We start from the raw sequence: 21,821 nt of genomic DNA, 5'->3' as shown, positions 1-21,821 counted from the left end.
TTTAATATGTTCTCAAACATTTATCAATCTTAAACATATTTAAAAACTATAGAGTTATTGTTTGAGTTCGATGTACGTTTTCACACGAAAGTGCGGCGGAAGTACAATTTGTCATGTTTACTGACTGTACAAAACACGCATCGGCGGGCGCTCTCATTCATCGACAACAGATAATTCAGTGGATTTTTAACACGAATAAAACTGAGCAGTATCTACGGACGTAAAGTTATTGGGCCTTGATGAAACATCAAGCGTTGCTTACAATTCAAGCGAAACTCAAACTAGCAATTATTTTGTTTTACGTTTCGGTCGCGATAGACTGACAAATTCCTCGCAAGCGTGTGGCAAGAGGAGCTGGGAAACTATGAAGACCTGAAGCTCTGCTATATCTAAATATATCCAGCTAGTTTTTTGCTGTGTAATGGAAAAGCTGTTAACCTTCAACATATGTGAAATTTAAAGTGGAGTAATGTACAGCTCATGTAAAAGAAGCATCCGTCGGAACACAACTTGGTCAGCGATATATAAAAGCTTACAGCGGAACATACCTAAATTCGACACTGTCTTACTTCACTCAAACTGGAGCAGCTTACGACGAAAATACTTAAGCAAAATTCCAACAGACGTAAACGCGTTGAGTTGTGGGCCAAAAACATGAAAATTTTCGGGAATTTCGGACGCCATTTCCCCCGCGCGACATCTGCAAAAATCCTCGCAGCATGTACGCGCTTGTACCGCAGGCGATGGCGCAATTTGTTCTAAAAACAGAATTATTGTCCCATATCATGGGGACAACCCCAGTACTAGAAATGGCCCGCGCTTACGGTCTCCGTCCCCGATTATGGCTCCTGAACGTTCGAATTAATATCGACGTTGTAATAATAAAGTCACGTGGAAATTATTGAGAAACACTAGTACTGAGTGTGACTGATTCGAGTTACTCAGTGTCGGAAACTGGACAAACACCAGGACTCTTGGTTGATCTTGAATTGTGAAATGTTTCTGTCCCGAAATACCTAGAGTTCTGTATCCTTGGCTACGAAAGATTGTAATAATTCTTTGTCTGAAAGGTTTTCTTGCAGCCAATCAGCATTCGTTTTATTGAGGTGTAGCGCAGAGAGATATTTGTACATTTGTTGTGAGAGTATTAGTAAGCTTTTTAGTCTGAACAAGAGAAGGATGCAGTATAAACAGATTAAAGTAGTGTAAACTAAACCAAAAGGTCGAAGTTGTTTATTCAAAACCATTGTCAGCGGAGCGTTGCAACACTCTTTGCAAGAACCTTGTTTGCATGAGAACTTGATTGCCTGATAGCGACGGTTGTGACTCGTTTTCCAAAACGTTCCATTGAAGTAGTTGAAATAACAACGAAACAACGAAACTAAGTAATACTATATTAAGAATAGCTTCTATGTAAAATGTAATTTAGAAGTATATCGTTCTATTTAGACCCTGTACGAGGTAATAAATGCACATTTTCTCACCGGTCTTTTACTAGTCCCCAAAACAAACGTATGTTCTTGATGTTTTTGTAAATTGCATATGCTCCCTTGATAAACGTAAATCATATGTCAATCTTTATTAGTCAGTCACTCATTTTATTATTTTAAGAACCCCTTTAGTATCTTTAATACAACAATAGGTTTATGGGTTAAAGGTAGCCTTGTTAACAGGGTCCGCTATATTTCCGTCCGTTTTCTTATTCAGCTTTATTGCTGCTACTCAGGTCAAGAGACAAAAGCAAAAGATTGAAAAGAAGACCTATGAGCCGTTACTTTCATTTATTTACTCTAACGGTCTTTTACTTTATTGCCTAATCTATCCAATTTACATTGAATGTATAGCATTCTAGGACGTCTGGAAGTTGCTCATAAAATCTCAACACGCAAGAGAAGATGAATCCTGTAAGAGAGTTAATTTGGCTTATAGGCCTTCGTCACAAGGTAATTCCTCTCAAGATATTTTTAGGTGACTCGCAGTATCGGAAATCCCAGGTGAATCTTGATATAGCAGGCCTTGTGACGCAAATTTAGCTCACGAAAACAGCCCAGGCGGCCTTACTTGTATTTTCAGTCTCCACGAAAACATCCACGTCACGCACGTGGAAACATTAACCAAGGGAGACCTGGATACCACGTCTAATAATAATTTGAGAGGGTTTACCTTGGGAAAATAAGGCTTATATGAAGGATTAACTTCCCTACCTTTCGTCTTCTTTTACAGCACATTATTAAAATATACTGAACGTATGTAGTGACATGCCGCGTTCGATCAACCCCCTCTTGTAAACAGGACTTTGCCAAGTACAGGGCGACAACACAGAATCAGACATGGTATGAAGCAGGAACCCATCACTAGGAGCGTGCAACTCCCATACTAAGCCTTTGTCACGGCATTTTTTTTTTTAATTTTAATATATATATATATTTTTTATTTATCCATTTATTTGTTCACATACAGAATAACATACAAAAAAGCTACATAATTACTTACATTAAAATACCTAAAACAGGTTTAACAACAAACGATAAAACTAGTGGTAACAATAAATAAAAATAAATAAATAAATAAAAAGGCGACTCCTCTGCCCGGTTTTTAGTTTTTTAAATATTATTATCCAATAACTACGTACTTGATATAGTAATTTTATTAACAACAATTACTAATAATTAATAATTAATCATAGATACAATTACGGCATTGTCACGGCATTTTTACAGAGCGGTCTATTTTTAGGCTTCTTTTCCCGCGAAGTAGGTCAGTTCCGGTCTACATGAGCGCGCATCGGCAAGGAAGAAAATGGCTCAGGAGCCCATCTCTTCTTTCTGGTGAAATTATGATGTCAGTTAAAAATTAAGGCCGTGTTTGTGATTGGTCACTGAGGTTCCTGCAAAATTTGTTGTGGACACTCGGTCGCACCTCGTGAGTCCACAACACTTTGACCACTGTGATGACGCGTATCGTTGCCGATAAGAGTACAGACCACGCTAAACCGCATTCGATTTGTCAAATAACCAAGTGATACCAGGCATTCTGAAACGCTCAACTGATACCTAGTCTTAGTCCGAACGGAAATGACGTCCAGAGTAGGCGGAGGAAATTTTGCTTAGCATTTTTTAAACAAACGTAGTCTTGAAAGTAGAGGCAATCTGAATTCCGCTGGCTCGCGCTTCGCTCTACTGTCTAAAACAACGACTATTTACAGTCGAACATTAATTAAGCCAAAGTCATCCATGTATAAGAATATAACGCTATACTGAAAAATTCCAGTTAACAATTCTAGTCTTATCTTAGAGTAACAAATCATTTGACAAGAAAGAACTGTTTGCCTCTTCTTTGTTTGTGACTTCACTATTGAATGTACTGTCTCTCTCACTACGAAAATCAACAAAGACACCATCTGTGATGTCATCTGAGCCTTCTATCACACGACTAGGTTGCACTTCAGAGGTGCCTTGAGCTTGCCCATGCGCGGTTGTTTGGTCCCCAGACCGTACGTTGTTGATGCCGTTTTCGTGGAACTCTTGTTCCTTGGGGAGTTGTGGATTTGTCAGAGTCCGTGAACGACTTGTACCTTAGGAATGGATTTCAGAAAACGTTAATGTCATCAGCATCACATTAAACATAAAATAGAGCGCAAGCTTTGCAGGTGGCTGAAATGAACGTCATTCCTGAACAAAATTTAGTACCCAAGCGAAAGACCGACTCTTCATAGCAATGTGCTTTTTTGTTACATGTAAGAAGTGCTAGCTGCAAGTAGAAAGGAAAGACTGAAAAATAAATGAAACCTTTTAGGGGCACAAAAAGGAGCAGTTTCTTGAAGCAGTTTCTTTAACCAGCAACAGATTGCTGGTTAAATTTTGGTTCTGTGCGTAAAAACGAACGAGGGCCGATCTTTCCCAGTACGGTTCGTTAGTAATTCATTATCTCGCGCTCGCCGGCTTTCGAAAACCAAAAAAATACACGGCTCTTAATCGCTTCCATGAAAACGGTCCGTATGGTAAAATCCAGACCAAGGAAAAACCAATCAGATCGCTCAGATTTATCTCAAGACGGCTTTGCCATGTAGTAAAGCTGATTACGTGACATTAACTGTTGACTTGAAACCAATGAATACTATATACACGTACGTTGAAGAGGCTTCGTCTCCGTTTGGATAACGGGTTCCCACTACACAATATTATGTGCGGTAAGATTTTTAAAAGCTAAGTATCAAAACGGAGGAAGGATTTTTGCAAACACTAGCTCGCAGGCACAGCAAAAATCAAGAACCCAACTCACGCCAATGTTGGGTGTCTGGAGAGTGACATGTTAATTGCAGTTTCCGCATTAATTAAAAAAAAAGGAGAAAAAGGCAAGGGTTTTAATCCCTTTTGACCTTAGCTTTGACAATGAATAATAACTTCTCTGAGCAGGCAGTTACAAGACACATCCATACTTAGTTGAATAAAGTCAGCTCACTTTTGGTTGAAAATGAAATGCTCCAAGATCTTGGTTTCTCCTTACAAACCCCACACGCTGCTCCAAACACACGCTTGTAGGCCCACCAATAGCGCATGCTCATTTTGCCGTAGATGATAGGGTTTGCCAGGGCGTAGATAAGAGACACCATTCCTGTGAGAAGCACGACAAGCTTGCTAGACCTCCGGTCTGTTGCCAAGGTTACGATGTTGCTGATCTAAAAAGAGAGGCTGTTAGAACAGAGCATCATGTTTATGGTGGGGAAGGTTGTGGGGGTTTTAAGGAGCATTTTTTTCCAACTTTGAATCGCGCAAATTGTCCTTGGTTTGCTCCATGCATTTTATCTTTGTTGCCGCTCTGTTCTTTTTTCCATGCAGGTGTTTTGGTTATTACCAGGAACCCATGCCCCGGAGCCTCCATACGTACTTTAGCCTAGAAATAACCCTTTCCCGTATTATTCTACTTTTAGAACTGTAATTAGCACAGGGGTCTCTTAGTTTCCCGCGGAATATCTTGTTTCTGCAAATGACAAAAGCAAAATAGCGGCCAAAGGGGATCCCAGTCTTTGTTGGAACAAAGAATGGCCTTAGATCGGGTGTCATCGAGTGCTAACAAGGGGTCGTGTGAAAACTCCCACTAAGCTGTTTCTAAAAATAGAAAGGAACGGTAAAGGGTTAACTCAGTCCCCCGGCCAATCAAGAATGTAGTAATGGTCCATCTGTACCCACAAAGGCAAAAATCCACTGATGACTTGATTAAATTCGATCAAGTCCTTTAGTATTGCATTAAGGTCATTCCCCAGTATTGCATTGTACATCCTTACTGCACATAATTTATGGCGTCATTAGCGCGCGTTCGTGCACGCGCACATTGAAAACATGGCGGATTTGCCTTAATATTGGTGTTCTGTCAGTTGAAAAATAGCTATAGCTATATACCTAACGAGCTCGGCACCCCAAATTTTTTGCCAGTCATTTTAATCAACTAATCATTAGCTTTGAGTGAGAAAAGACTGATCTGATTTCTATGTTTGAAAATTGAATAAATAAGAAGAAAAGCAGCTGAACTGTAGTCTTTTCTATTTTGAAGTTTGATAGCCGTGGCAAGCAATTTGTTTCCAATATTTTAACAAAGATTCAGCTGTCTGTCAAAATCAAACTTAAAAAGTTTATTTGTGTCTGACAAGAGTATTGACTGTAGTTTGAAGCGTGTTTCATGAGTCTGGGCTCACAAAGAGTTTACAATGACTTCGATTGCGTTCTTGTAATAAGCATTAAATAACGCTAAAATGGGACAAATTCAATGCCTCACTGCTCCTTAACGAAAACGGGCAACCCCCTTTTTTATTTTATAATTTAAGTTCTCATATGATAAATATTCATTGGCCAAGGTTTGAACAAAAATCTATGTGCAGTTTTATTTCAGGGGAATTAGCTTAAATCAGTGTAACTTTTTAAAATTTCTTGTAGAGGGCCTATTCTTTAAGCTCAGTTTTAAATGCTCAAAATTGTTGGGATGGGAGTTTCTAAGTTAATCTGAGATAATCTATTTGTTTCAGCACGAATCTAGTGGTCATTCAAAACTTTTTCTAAATCCTCTTCACTGGCACTTTACCAGGAGGTCGCCAGTTTGTTAACGAGCGCACACTGCACAGAGAACAGCATTCGTGATAGAATGCTTTTAGATTTATACTAAAACTCAATAGAAACACGGAAATTTTTTTGGTATTTCATAGTTACGAAGAGTATAAAATTGCCATTTATAACTGTTTCAGTAAAAATGCTCGATGTATTCAAGTATACACGTTGGTTATACTGAAACATACACTGATCAATAAAATCCTCGATCTGAAGCTAAGAGCATTTCACCATTTGCCATAGAAACAACGTTGGTTTCAATTTCAAATTCGTTGCTAAAACCTCTTGTACTAACAGTTTATTCACGGAAGAGAGATTGTCTTGAACCGGAGCTATTTCAAACATTGCCCAATCTTTTTGTAACAACACAAAATTTCCACTAAAGTGCAGTCGTATCGTTTGTGCGGCTTTATAACTACATCTGGTGGCGTGACAAGGGAACAGTGATTGCAACAAGTTTAGTACAGACTGGAATAAAAAGTGATCAAGCTACTGCAGTTTTCAGTAAACTTGTTGTAAATACCCTTTCCACTTGTGAAGCGATAAGGGCTTTATTCGAGCGCTGTTAAATTACCCAGGCCCTTCGGTTTCCTTGGTACACTTCTTTCCAAGCAACTTGAAGGCCCTGGAAACTAACTTCTCTTTCCTTTCGATGTTTTCAACGTTGAAACGCTTCGTCACAAGAGGAGATAAATGGTTCGCTTGCCTTATCACGCGTGGAAAATTAGCCTTACTAATTATTGGTTGAGTCCTAGCAATTCTCTTTACTCGCACCGATAAACTCACCAACATGGGCAGCCAGCTGATATAGTAGAGAAAAACAACAACAGCCATCATACGCGACAGTCTTTGAATCTCCCTGACACCTGAGGGGTTGCTTTTCCGTCTTTCCTTTGGCTTCTCGCACCCGGGCACCCCGGGACTCGACCCGCGAGTCGCGTCTGTTCCAGCGCTCTTGTTTTTAATGTCCATTCTTGTCTGCCGTTGAATAAACTTTGTACTTGAAGATTTAATTGCAAAGTAACAAACTAACACTGATGTTAGTAAGAGAAACGACACGGTTAGAATAAGTACTGAGTAAGTGTTACCCAAGTCTGTCAAATGATAAAGACATTTGCCATCTTTATAACCCGATTTTCCGACTCCCATAAACGGCAAGCTTGCGAACAAAATAGCGCCGACCCAAGTGAATACAACAAGTTTCTTTACTCTTGAAGTTGTGATGGTTGTATGATATTTGAACGGCTTTAAGATCATAAACGCTCGATCGATTGCCATAAGTGTTACAGTTCCCGCGGAAGCAAAGCGAAGTGAATGCACTACCACAATATACAAGCCGCAGTTGAACGCTGTCCATTTCTGCAGAAGGAAATAATTCATGAAAATGACAATTTGAAGAGCGAAAGCTCCCCCGACGAAGTCAGCCGTTGACAGTGAAAGAAGAAGAACATCTGTGATCAACCAATGTTTTTGGAACTTCAATGAAAGGAGAACTAAAAGATTTCCTAGGGCTACTGCCAGAATGCCTGCTTCGAGGATTAAACCAATTGCAAGTGGACTCAAGGAAGTTACTTCTTCATTATCACTCGTTTCTCTTGAAGTAAAAGCTATTGTTGAAACATTCGCTCTTTCGCCGGTCACGGTTGCGGTTGTGGAAACCATTTCAGTTCACACACGTCAGATGTCGAAGAAAGCTTTGAATCTTCTTCCAGCGGTTCTCGCAACAAAATAATGGCCAGTTTCCCTCGATTCTGTTGATGAAATCAAGGTGATAATTCAGTTTTAAACAAAAGCAATCAATTACGCTTCATTGACGAGTTCATATTGTTAAATAAATTCCTTGTCAAGAGTGTTCGAAAGCTTTCATTGAGACTAACTTCCAGTCGTGTGATAATAGTTTTAACAGTGCACGAAAGTCAATTAACACATTGGTAGAGAGATGCTCCAAAGTATAAAAAGTGTTTGATAGAACACCAACTCGTCAGTGATCGCTGTTGTATTTTTACCAGAGCCAGGGCAACGCAAAAGTAGGCAGTAAAATGCCCTCTTTCGTCATCTGGTGAAAAACTAATGACACGAAAAAAAAAAAAAAAAAAAAAAAGCGTATTGTCTGAGAAATATTGAATTTTCTGTGTTTTGTTTATATGCAATTGAATGAAGTTCTTTGCATCATACGTCCAATATTTACAATTCAATGAAAAGTTTTCGTCCCTTGAGGGCAAATTGTTAATGTCTTCGATGGAATAACAGTTACTTCAGTCAAACATTCATCATAGTTAGCATTATGCAAACTCAATAGCAATTTTCTTTTGAAACATACGATGGTAAAGAAAGAGTTTTCGGTACAGGACAGCATCACAGAGCGCAGATTACTTTGCTAATTGTATTTTACGGGTTGAATCAGCGTGACTTTTATTTTATTGTTTTAAATACAAATTCCGGAAACACCCGAATAATTATTTCTTGTCTCACGTCTGTTTTCTCTTTTATTAAAATCTTGAAAACAATATCAAAGCAATAGCATTACCTGCCGTGCGTAGATGGAGTCCGGATTAAAATACTACCATTACCATGGTAACAATATTTAATGATTCCATATTTGACTCTAATTTTCTTTATTTATATATCAATATCAACTCCCCCATTATATGTGCGTGGGTTTTCTTTAGATAACAAATAAAGTACTTATACATATTCATGGTCGTAATTGCGTGCATTAAAGAAAAAAAAAGTTGAATTCATGTTAATAGTGGTGACAAAACTCTACTCAGGGGAGTGGGACATGACTAATGCATAGATAGATATGTCGGTTAGGATATGAATTAAATTTCAAATGTCCGACTGTAAATATCAGATAAATATGGCTTCCGACGATATATAATAAGAGAAAAAAAAAAAATCAAGCATTATTCGAGCCACACGACTAGATAATGACATTTAGATGCTAGATGTGGAGTGGGGTGAAATTCAGAAGACACTGAGGAAGGGTATAAACTAACGAGAAAAACACTGTATCAAAAGCTTGGCTGAGCCGGCGTAAGGAGAGCAAATTACCACTCAGTGTCAAAACATACAACGTGGTATAAAAATTCTGCTCTTGAAAGTAAAAGGAAAATAAAGATCGACCTAAATATTTTGTTGATGCGTACCACCAAACTGTCCGTTTGTCCAGACCACCCTAGCCGATTTTCTTTGTAGCAGAAAATAATAGAACAACCGGCTTGAGGACCAATGTACTACTAAATGCACATGGTAATGACCTCAGATGAAACTCAAATCCAAATGTTTATGTCATTGTCCCGTTAAGCTTTCTACAGAGTAATCGGCCACGCTTAATGCAATGTTTCTATTTTTGGCTGATAAGATCTTTTACAGATTCTACTTAAAACAGCATCATCTCCATTTTTCGGTCCCTTGCATCATTGTGTTTCTTTTTTTCGCCTTGAACCCACTAGGGGTCCACTAGGGGCGACTGGTGGGTGGCACTGAAGACACCTCGCTTCCTGATACGGAAAACGCTATATGCTTCGGCTGTGTGGAAAACATCTTGCAAAGATCGTATGAATTTATTTACATAGATTGCACCTGGCACTCAATTTTGAAATAAGAGCAAAATATGACAATTAGGAGACGAAATTCATCGAGTGTGATTCTCAGGGACCCGCCACTCACACATGGAGTGTTGTACGAAATCATGATGAAGTCCAAGCGTCGAAAAATTGTTTTTGAAATTTGTGAAATAATACTTAAACGAATTTAAAAACCTGCTAATTGCACCATAAGCCCCCTTAATGCTTTGCTAAATGCATTTAGGAATGTTTATCTCAAAGCAGTCTTTCTGTCTGCGAGCACTTCCTCAAAAGTAGAATAAGTGAATTCTAAACGGTAAAATCGAAGCCCGAGGTCGAAGATTTTTCTCTAATATCGAGAAACAACGAAGACGAGGCTTCTTCATTTTTCGAGGTTTTGTTTCACCTTTTAAGGTTCTTGAAGTTCATCTTTAAACTAAGTAAGAGCATTTAATGGCCCTATACGGTACTCCCAAGCAACTAAAGGAAAAAAGAAAACTTTCAAAAACTAAAAGCTCATATGAGGACGCAAAGCTTATAACTATCAGGAGAGTAGTTTTTATTTACATTTGCTGATCAACTGTCGTCATTATTTCTATTCCTTTTTGGGTTTGTTTGTTTGTTGCTTTTTCTTATTTTATTTTTCCTTCTCCTCTTGTCGTCTTTTTATTTTATATATTTCACGTCTGCTTCAAAATGATTTCAGGCCCAATCACATGGTATTTTAAACAGTTTGCCTCCTAAGTTTGCCACACAAATGGAAAAAAATATAATTGAGTCGATAATAGCGGGAAATTGGTAATTTGAAACATGAAGAGACAGATGCAAAGCAATATGAATATGTATGCACATATATATTTTTAAATTAAAAAAATGAAAGTAAATAAATATCAAAAAGCAATTCCTGTGCTAGAGCGCTTTTAACCAGAATCTCTTAACAACGCAAAACTCTATAGGAAATAGCTTTGAAGATGAATTTTACACTGAAAAAAAGCAGTTAACGTCATTGGCTTGCAGCATAGGCAAGTCCACAAGCTTTAAAAAAGATGGAGTGTTTTTCCTAATTTGCCGCCCAAAACACAAATATCAATGGACTTTTATTTCATTTCTGAAGCGAAGTCATTTCGTCTTAAAAAGCACTGTTAAAAAAAGCGGGCAGAAACAGAATTTATGAATTCTATCAGGAAGTACTTCCGGAGAAAAACTCATAAATAAACAAAACGAGAACTCGGGTAAACATGATCTTAAGTTACCAAACCGGAAGATAAACTTTTTTCTGATCTGACTTAGCGGGCGGCTTGGAACTCTTGTGTACACAGCCAATGGTACAATATTTTAAACGCTGCGTTTTAAAATTTGAACCAACACTTAACGACCAAAAAATATAAGATAATACTAAAATTTTAACAACTTTCGATGTTTTTAATACAAACCTCTTTCATTAAATATTAACTAATTTTCAGCCAAACCTTGCAGCATATTCTTTAATCTTTGAGGATATGAAAGTACATATCAGTGAAAACTTTATCTTGAAAAATGGCTTTCAGTGAGTTGTAAATTTGACTAAAGAAATTCATGCTTGTGAGCAGTGAAAACACAAACAGCTGACTTGAAATTTGACAAGAATAATCGAAATTCTCCTTTGTTCCCTTAGAGGTTTCACACGAACATACTCTCTCACGTCTTGTGCATGACTGTTGTGAGATCAGCTAAGTCGCTCATTATAAATAGCAAGAGAGTCATATGCGCTCACCCGACCTTTCGAAACATGTACCACAACTGAAATCTAATTCTTACGAAGAAAACCGTTTTCGATAGCTTCTGTTTATAAACGCAATCCTTTTTTAAATATAGATTATTGATTTTTGTTATACAAGCAAAAATATTAATAGGTACATTAACTTATTTTCCTCACCTATAGTTCTCCGTGACTTTAATGAATTGTGATCCTTCCTGCAGATGGAAGAGAGCTCATTGTGAAGTCTTGATAGAGGTATGACACAGCAGTCTTTAGACAATTGGTTTTCTTAGCCGCCTAAACATCGAAACGCCTAACAATGGAAACACTGAATTGCATGTCAGTGTTAATTAAAAAACAGAAGGCAAGATTGCTAAAACGCATTGATGCTTTCTAATGTATTCTCTCCCACCTGTCATGTTGTTAGAGGGCTCTCCTCTTTGAATTATTAATTGATCAACACGAAATTATCTAGTCATTTAAAGGTGTTATTTCTTCGCTTGGCGTTTTAAAGAATAGTTGTTTCTGCCACAAATGTTTTTTCTTTACACTTTTTTTGCAGTGTGACTACTCGAAGCAAAGCCACCCTAACAGATTCCTTGCAAATTAATCATTTTACTCCGAGTGTTGAAACAATAAAAATTGTCACAAATAGACTTCTTTGCTTGGGCGGTTTGTCTTCCATTACAGATCACGTGATATTCTCTAGAGAATTTCTCTTTATTAATCTAAAATTTTACAATAACCGTCTAATTTCTCGCGCGCTGATTGGCTCATTTTTATCATCAATAACAGTACAGATGGATAAAATTTTAATTTATGCAAGCTTTCAAGTTCAACTTTTAGCTGTCAAACTGTCAACTTTTTAACCAATGAGATTGTATGGACTTTTTTAAGTAGCCAATCAAAAAGCGAGAAAAGCTATTGACAATGTTCGTGTCATTTTGAATAAAATTCACATATCTTTGTATACGGCAAGTTTACGGCGTCTTTTCCCCTCATTTATTCCCGTCATTTGACCATCTTGGGAGTATGCTATTGCAAAAAACAAATTGACGCCCCTTTTTTATGCGTCTGTCCTCTTATTGATGATAAATTGCGTCATAAAATTGTCAAAGCTTACTGCAGAGCCACTCGCCTGCGGCTCGTGGTTCCACAGCCACTTTGACAATGTTATGACGCAATTTATCATTAATAAGGGGACAGACGCATAAAAAATTGACTTTAGTTTGTTAAATTATCCATTCATATTTACGCGACCTGCACGTGACGACTAGAAAATTGTTAAACAAGAATCTCAAGGGTGTCATCACATGGTCTGAGGCCACGTCCACACTACGCATCAAATGTTTTCCGTCCACACTACGCTGGAGGAATTTAAAAACGGAAGTTTCACTCTGAAAACGCATCAAATGTTTTCCGTCCACACTACGCTGAAGGAATTTAAAAACGGAAGTTTCACTCTGAAAACGCATCAAATGTTTTCCGTCCACACTACGCTGGAGGAATTTAAAAACGGAAGTTTCACTCTGAAAACGCATCAAATGTTTTCCGTCCACACTACGCTGGAGGAATTTAAAAACGGAAGTTTCACTCTGAAAACGCATCAAATGTTTTCCGTCCACACTACGCTGGAGGAATTTAAAAACGGAAGTTTCACTCTGAAAACGCATCAAATGTTTTCCGTCCACACTACGCTGGAGGAATTTAAAAACGGAAGTTTCACTCTGAAAACGCATCAAATGTTTTCCGTCCACACTACGCTGGAGGAATTTAAAAACGGAAGTTTCACTCTGAAAACGCATCAAATGTTTTCCGTCCACACTACGCTGGAGGAATTTAAAAACGGAAGTTTCACTCTGAAAACGCATCAAATGTTTTCCGTCCACACTACGCTGGAGGAATTTAAAAACGGAAGTTTCACTCTGAAAACGCATCAAATGTTTTCCGTCCACACTACGCTGGAGGAATTTAAAAACGGAAGTTTCACTCTGAAAACGCATCAAATGTTTTCCGTCCACACTACGCTGGAGGAATTTAAAAACGGAAGTTTCACTCTGAAAACGCATCAAATGTTTTCCGTCCACACTACGCTGAAGGAATTTAAAAACGGAAGTTTCACTCTGAAAACGCATCAAATGTTTTCCGTCCACACTACGCTGGAGGAATTTAAAAACGGAAGTTTCACTCTGAAAACGCATCAAATGTTTTCCGTCCACACTACGCTGGAGGAATTTAAAAACGGAAGTTTCACTCTGAAAACGCATCAAATGTTTTCCGTCCACACTACGCTGGAGGAATTTAAAAACGGAAGTTTCACTCTGAAAACGCATCAAATGTTTTCCGTCCACACTACGCTGGAGGAATTTAAAAACGGAAGTTTCACTCTGAAAACGCATCAAATGTTTTCCGTCCACACTACGCTGGAGGAATTTAAAAACGGAAGTTTCACTCTGAAAACGCATCAAATGTTTTCCGTCCACACTACGCTGGAGGAATTTAAAAACGGAAGTTTCACTCTGAAAACGCATCAAATGTTTTCCGTCCACACTACGCTGGAGGAATTTAAAAACGGAAGTTTCACTCTGAAAACGCATCAAATGTTTTCCGTCCACACTACGCTGGAGGAATTTAAAAACGGAAGTTTCACTCTGAAAACGCATCAAATGTTTTCCGTCCACACTACGCTGGAGGAATTTAAAAACGGAAGTTTCACTCTGAAAACGCATCAAATGTTTTCCGTCCACACTACGCTGGAGGAATTTAAAAACGGAAGTTTCACTCTGAAAACGCATCAAATGTTTTCCGTCCACACTACGCTGGAGGAATTTAAAAACGGAAGTTTCACTCTGAAAACGCATCAAATGTTTTCCGTCCACACTACGCTGGAGGAATTTAAAAACGGAAGTTTCACTCTGAAAACGCATCAAATGTTTTCCGTCCACACTACGCTGGAGGAATTTAAAAACGGAAGTTTCACTCTGAAAACGCATCAAATGTTTTCCGTCCACACTACGCTGGAGGAATTTAAAAACGGAAGTTTCACTCTGAAAACGCATCAAATGTTTTCCGTCCACACTACGCTGGAGGAATTTAAAAACGGAAGTTTCACTCTGAAAACGCATCAAATGTTTTCCGTCCACACTACGCTGGAGGAATTTAAAAACGGAAGTTTCACTCTGAAAACGCATCAAATGTTTTCCGTCCACACTACGCTGGAGGAATTTAAAAACGGAAGTTTCACTCTGAAAACGCATCAAATGTTTTCCGTCCACACTACGCTGGAGGAATTTAAAAACGGAAGTTTCACTCTGAAAACGCATCAAATGTTTTCCGTCCACACTACGCTGAAGGAATTTAAAAACGGAGGTTTCACTCTGAAAACGCATCAAATGTTTTCCGTCCACACTACGCTGGAGGAATTTAAAAACGGAGGTTTCACTCTGAAAACGCATCAAATGTTTTCCGTCCACACTACGCTGGAGGAATTTGAAAACGGAAGTTTCACGCTGAAAACGCATCAAATGTTTTCCGTCCACACTACGCCGGAGGAATTTGAAGACGGAGGCTTCACTCTGAAAACGCATTTTGTTGTTTTTTCTTGCACACTACGCCCGAGGAATTTAAAAACGCAACAATCAGCGGTCATTTTGTATTTGTGTTCCGGCAGGGGTATATCATGATTATCGTGACGTCATCGTTTTCAAAATGTTTTCTGTTCACATTAAAATACAAAGCCAACGTTTTCGATCTTCCGGTTTGAAGAGCGTTTTCGAAAAGCTCCGATTTCGTGACGGATTAGTGTGGACGGTAGGCCTAACCGGATAAATAACGCTGTGTTTTCAAATTCATCCAGCGTATTGTGAACGTGGCCTGGAATGGGGCAATCTCGTTCCCAGGCTCTTCTTCTCTGCCTCCCTTGTCGTTGGAAATGGGGCAACAAACTGCTTGAGGTAAAAAGGTCTATTTATTGCTTCTGTAGTGCGCAATTCACTTAAAATTGATGGGCCATTTGTCACAGCTTTCTTCCGCAATTTAGCAATTATAGGACTTTTGTGGTATTCGTTGGATAAGTAGCAAAGTAAGTCAACTTTTTTCAGAAAATAGCGTTTACATCAGGAAGTTGAGACACCGTTGTTCCCAGGCCTTTCTCAGAGGTGAAATCTTTCGCCCATTTTATCGTCCTTCGTGACCTGAAAATCAACCCCACCTCAAAGAACTGCGACAGCAAAATTTATTTTTGTATCTACTTAGACGGGCCAATTCGCGTCTGTATTCAGAGCCTAAGTTCCACTTGACCAGCGGTTCCCAGGGAAATAGGACAATCTTCATATGAGACAACGAGCTCACTGATGCTAAAGGCTTGGTTTTCACTACGATATAAGCACAAGCACAATCATAAGCATAGTGGTAGCGAGGACGCCCATGCTACGACACGACCATAAGTACAAACACAAGCAGAACAACAAAAAATATTTTTCTCGTCCTTGTGCTTGTGTTTATGTTTATGTTAAGATAGAAGTGAGAATGTGCTGCTGTATATTCAGGAGTACCCGTCGGATCCGCTCCGCAAAATATCCGCTCTGCAGACTAAAGTTGAGCTGGCTGGGAATTTTAACATTAAACAGAATCTTGCTGAGAATTCAGCTTATCGAGAGCTAGCTAGCTGGAAAATTTTTTTTGTGTTCAAATAGCTTACATTGTGGTTTTACTAATCAGTTCTGGCTGGAAATTACATTCCGGATGCGATCACTGACTGAAGTGTGTCACTTGACACTCGCTGACTGCTTGACCTTTTGTTTAAAAACATGCTTACAATATAATCTTAGTTGTTTATTAAAGTTTTATTTACCAGCAAACAATAGAAGTCTGTTCTGCTGTCATTTATAGTGTGAAATTAGATCGTTTTCTTTTCCCTTGACGCTCCTTTTTCCCACGTTCAGTTGCATGTTTCACCACCGTTGATCCGGTCGCGGAAAATCATCGTCTGTTCTGCTTTCATGTTCTACCTTGAGACAACTGGTTATCGGTGATGACGTTTGTTGGTTCGTGCAGTCTTTTCATATTTTTGCCTGAGGCCCGGTGAGACTGCGGTAACCTCGTAATATTTTGTAACTAAAACATTGTTCCCGTATAATTTTGTGTCCAACGGTCGGTTTCAAGCGCGATCAGATTTTGCCGACCAGTTGTTTGAGGGTTTGGCAGCCAGAGAACTCTGAGGACTCCACTCATAAATTCAAAGGTTCAGGTAAGAACTACTTTGGAGTTGAACTAGCTGAATCAGCCTATATATTTAATATTCAGTGATAATGTTTAAGCAATGTGTGCGGGAAAAGCCGGCGCAGGTTTTCAAACTGTTTTCGCCACTGTATTGTATTTCAAACCCAACGGGAAGTGCAGCTTCAGGAAGACAGTGAAAGCAAGAAAAGGCCTAATATGTCTCAGAACTTGGAAGGGTTTTCGAAATTGTCTGTCCATTCATCCACAGTGATCCTACTTCCAAGTGTAATTTCAATTCTGTAATTTTAACGACCAGTAAAATCCGATCCCGGTGCTGCAGTCGATGATGACCGCTTTTTAACGCGTCAAACGTTAAAACATGAGCTATTGAAACACATTTGCCGCGTCTTGGACAAACTGACGAGATATTGAAATGATTATTTTTTCCCGGTGTAAGAAAGTATTGTTTCCATCGGTTTTTTTACTGAAGTGCGATCGTGTTCTTTATATAACTGAAGGCTGATTACCTATTGCTGCCTTTTGATATCGCCGAAAATTTGCCCTGAAAGAGCTGTTGACCAACACACCTGATTGATCTAGTTCAATGCTAATTGTACTGTACTTTGGGATTTAAAAAGGGAATACAAAGGCTTGCCACGTCAAAAGTGAGAAAAGACCAGAAGGCAACCATGTCATTCCAGATTTCGTTCTTTCGGTGTCGATAGCGCCAGGACAATAATGTGTAATTTAATTTCTTGTGCGTTCCCATTTGTTAACGCGCGTGTTTTTCGCACATTCAGTTTCTGTTAGAGAACAAGTTATTTTGCATGCCTACGTTGTTACCGGAAATGGAGACATTTCACCTTATTGTCCTTCTTTTTATGATGGCACAGACAGTGATTTTGTGGTGGAACAATTATCGCGCGGTTCAGTTCATGTAGCTAAGGCAAAGCGCGAAACATGGCACACGAAAAAATAGGGGAGGGGCGTGGCACCAGCTCACACCATTCAATGAATTCACACTTCTGGGTTATAGTTTTATGACGAAATGAGCGGTAAAAAATTATTCCACAATTATTTTTCTTAAACAGTTAAATCCTTGCTTCTTTGACTTGCCCCAGGGAATGTAATTTTCAGCAATGTAACTCAGTTAAAATCTAAGACATTTCATTGAATTCTCTCATGAATGAGCTATTTTTGTGAACATAGTTCTTGATCTAGATCTTACATTGAGGGGCCCGATAGTATCACCAATTTTGTATATTATTATGTGTCCGTGGCTGTATGCGTATTTGGATGCATGTGTGTGTGTGTGTGTGTGTGGACGTGGGGAGGACGCCGGTATAAGAGGGATTGTGCAGTATGTTACATTTTCTAAAACATATCATTTTTCAGGTATAAAATTAATTGCGCGAACTATAAGAAGCACAGCTAAAGATGCTGCAAACGTTACCCGATGTCATGGACTGGTACCCAAGAAAAGATGAGCAAATTTGTTGATGAAATCACGAGATTAAGTTTGTGAATCTTTTATGCTGATCGTCCAGTGTATATTTATGACATTACATTGATCTGATTGATACATTTTGTTAACGAGTTGACGAGGGTTGATGCTGTTAACAGCAATACTTTTACGGTGAACGGCCTTTAACATTCCAACAATGCCGGAGTCTTTGCTGCGAAACTTTGCACTTTACTGTGTGAAACTTTTACGGTGAACGGCCTATAACATCCCAACAATGTCGGGGTCTTTGCTGCGAATGTTCGCACTTAACTGTGTGAAACTTTTACGGTGAACGGCCTATAACATCCCAACAATGCCGGGGTCTTTGCTGCGAAACTTTGCACTTAACTGTGTGAAACTTTTACGGTGAACGGCCTGTAACATTCCAACAATGCCGGGGTCTTTGCTGCGAATGTTTACACTTAACTGTGTGAAACTTTTACGGTGAACGGCCTGTAACATCCCAACAATGCCGGGGTCTTTGCTGCGAAACTTTGCACTTAACTGGGTGAAACTTTTACGGTGAACGGCCTGTAACATCCCAACAATGCCGGGGTCTTTGCTGCGAATGTTTGCACTTAACTGTGTGAAACTTTTACGGTGAACGGCCTATAACATCCCAACAATGCCGGAGTCTTTGCTGCGAAACTTTGCACTTAACTGTGTGAAACTTTTACGGTGAACGGCCTGTAACATCCCAACAATGCCGGAGTCTTTGCTGCGAAACTTTGCACTTAACTGTGTGAAACTTTTACGGTGAACGGCCCATAGCATCCCAACAATGCCGGGGTCTTTGCTGCGAATGTTTGCACTTAACTGTGTGAAACTTTTACGGTGAACGGCCTGTAACATCCTAACAATGCTGGGGGTCTTTGCTGCGAAACTTTGCACTTAACTGTGTGAAACTTTTACGGTGAACGGCTTTAAACATCCCTTCAATGGGTATTTATGAAATTTTTACGGTAAACTACCTCTAGGAATGTGAGTGTCTTTGGTTGTTTAGCTTTCAAGTTAAATTAATTTTGTGAAAGTTGTGATGACAGTTCTTTGCAGTCTTGGGTAAGGCATGGATCAGTGACATGGACTGAGATGGATCACCAACATTCAAGGTATGTATTATCAAGATTTTTTTTACTCATTTTATGATAAAGATTCTAATGTGGTTTATAAACTTTTATCTCGCAATTCCAGAGTGGGAAGCTCAGAGAAGACAGCTGTCCAAAGAAAAAGAAAAACACGTTTTTCAATGCTTTTGAGGTTGACATGGTGTTACTAATCAGCACTAAACCAGCTCCCTTTGGTTGTTTTAAGGAGCTGGCATAACCCTTTATTTTTCAAAAAAAATCATTAGAAATAATTGTAAACTACTAAATCGGGGTAAACATATAAAGTGTGTTGCTGTTGTTGAAATTACAATCATTATTGGGCTAGCAATGTAGAAGTAAGGCCGATATGTAGTAGTAAAGGACTTCAATATTATTTTTTGTTCATTTCCCTTACAGCATTATATAAAAGTAATTTTGCAACAAGCATTTCTTTGGTGAAAGCAAGTTTGATCTGAATGCCTAGAAGGATTAGAGGGATCTTATTTTAAACATAAGTGTGAATCGTTTTAGATGTCAGAACGTATAGTGCCAAACTGTCACACGTATGCTGAACCTGGAAGGCATCTGAAGTATCGGAAAACAACGTGCTGGGAGACACCTTGTCCGATCCGCTTAAACATAAATGGTAAGTTGTATTGTTTTTTAAAGTGCACCTAACCCCCAATTTTTTTTCGCTAAAACAAATCTAGGCTTTATTTGAAGCATTTGGGCGAAGAAATTTTTGAATTTGGTTGAATCCTCGATTTTCTATGCCCTTTCAAAGTCGCGCTTGAAGTGTTTCACGACCGCGTTTTGGGGAGTCTGGGGCGGCGGTTCCTGATGACGTCTACCCAGGAACCAAACACAATGGCGCCTCAGTCAACTCTCTGTATTTGCTGGAGAAAATGGAGAAGAAAACTAATCGTTCCGATGTATTTTGGGACTAAAACGTCCAAGCTTTGTCTCAGAATCATTTTGTTTCGTCACGGGAGTCAAAGTTAAGTTTCGATTTGGAAGACACCAAAATAAACTTCGATCGAGCACGTTCGACAACTGTGAACTCACTGCTTAGAGCTTTAAGAGCAATTTACAATATTTCAAGCGACGAAGGGGAAGACTTCTTTGCCGACGAGCTGCTTGTATATTAGGAATGGAAAGCTAGATACGAAGTGGAGGAGCAGGCAAACGAAAAGCAGGAAAGAAAACTCAAGGACTGCTTTGGATGGTAATTTCGTCAACTAAACATAAGATTCCCACTCGTGTTTATAGCCCGTTTATATTTGTCCTTAGCGAGAATGTATTTTGTCAAGGTATGATTGTTCTGTTAAATCCAGTTTGTGTTTTACTTTCTGTTGAATGCTTCATGTTTATAAGAGCGACGTACGTGTTGCAGTTTTCGAGACTTGATGACCTCCAAAACATTGGCTTCGATCGATTGAAAATCGTACTGTTTGGACCTGTATTTTTGAAGCTGCGAGAACAAGGTGGAAGGAAACATTTCATACAATTACCGATTTCACATTGTCACACGTTTTAAGTTGTAACTCCAAATAACCAATGTAAATTGTTCTCAAAGTTTGCAGTGAAATTCGTCGGATAAGCGAAAAGGATGTGTTCCCTAAGCGGTCCGCAGATAATGTTCCTCGGTCATATTTTCGACGCTATTGCACAGAATCTCTGTCGCACTGCTGATTTCCAAACCTTCGAAAAACTCTGTGAGTCTAACAATTTTGTTATGATGTAATTCTAAAGGATTAATTTTCTACTTTTATCTAAATCGAAAGAGAAATAAGTGTTGGTTAGCGGCGTACAGTTGCGACCTATTTACATATCAGTTAATACGCTTCTTGATCATGATCGGATCACACAACTTTGCCGGTTATGTTATAAATACTGCGGGATTGTAAGATATAGGTTGTCGGTGGTATTTTTAAAAATTCCTGGTTAGCTTTAAGCAGAAAATTTATGAAAATAGCGTTCGAAAGTCTGCGGAACAAATTCCAGTGAGAATTCTTTAATGGTTCTCACAGATTCAGTTCGCTTGTTTCGGTTCGACAAAATCAACCGTCGTTTACGTCTTTATTGTACCATTAGCCGATCATCGTCAGTAAATTGTACAGTATATCTTTCTTTAAATCTGGAATATTACTGCAACAGCCGATAGCACCTCTGGAAGGCGTTTCTGCGCACTTTTCGAATGTGTATTGCACAATCCTGAAGGAAATGAGAGGACGTGAGATATCGAACCTTCCTGGGTAGACGTCACAAGAGCCGCTGGACCCATTCTCCTCAAACTCGGTCGTGAAATAAAATGGCGGTGTTTTGGAGCTATTTTCGAGATTTCGTCGGGGCACAGAAAATCGAGGATTTCACGGAATCCAAAAATTTTTTCGCAGAACTATTTCAAATAACAAGTACATTCGTTTTAGCGAAAAAAAAAATTGGGGGTTAGGTGCACTTTAAGGGATAAGAGAATCAAAGTGTAGATTTTGCTCATAGCGGCAAAAATAACCACATATTCCTAATTTATCTCTAATAATAGTCAACAGACAATAGGCTGTTGAATAAAGGTCCTAAACAATGCGTTTGTTTTTAATCTAGGTCAAA

At 38.9% G+C, this 21,821-nt stretch overlaps 1 protein-coding gene across 1 annotated transcript; it reads right to left on the bottom strand.

Annotated features, from left to right (window-relative positions):
- Positions 1 to 1,762: 1,762 nt before the first annotated feature.
- On the bottom strand, positions 1,763 to 11,844 carry LOC110053090 (beta-2 adrenergic receptor-like). Its single transcript, XM_020759277.2, has 4 exons — positions 11,583 to 11,844; positions 6,885 to 7,849; positions 4,462 to 4,678; positions 1,763 to 3,574 (listed from the first exon to the last, which is right to left on the bottom strand). The coding sequence occupies exons 2-4, from the start codon at positions 7,758 to 7,760 to the stop codon at positions 3,291 to 3,293; spliced, it is 1,377 nt and encodes a 458-aa protein (XP_020614936.2). The 5' UTR covers positions 7,761 to 7,849; positions 11,583 to 11,844; the 3' UTR covers positions 1,763 to 3,290.
- Positions 11,845 to 21,821: the final 9,977 nt, after the last annotated feature.

The sequence above is a fragment of the Orbicella faveolata genome, unplaced genomic scaffold (genome assembly GCF_042242905.1).
Source record: "Orbicella faveolata isolate gen_17 unplaced genomic scaffold, um_ofav_v1 contig_27, whole genome shotgun sequence".
Taxonomy (NCBI): domain Eukaryota; kingdom Metazoa; phylum Cnidaria; class Anthozoa; order Scleractinia; family Merulinidae; genus Orbicella; species Orbicella faveolata.
Note: the sequence above shows the minus strand (reverse complement) of the source record. Positions and strands in the feature narration are given on the sequence as shown.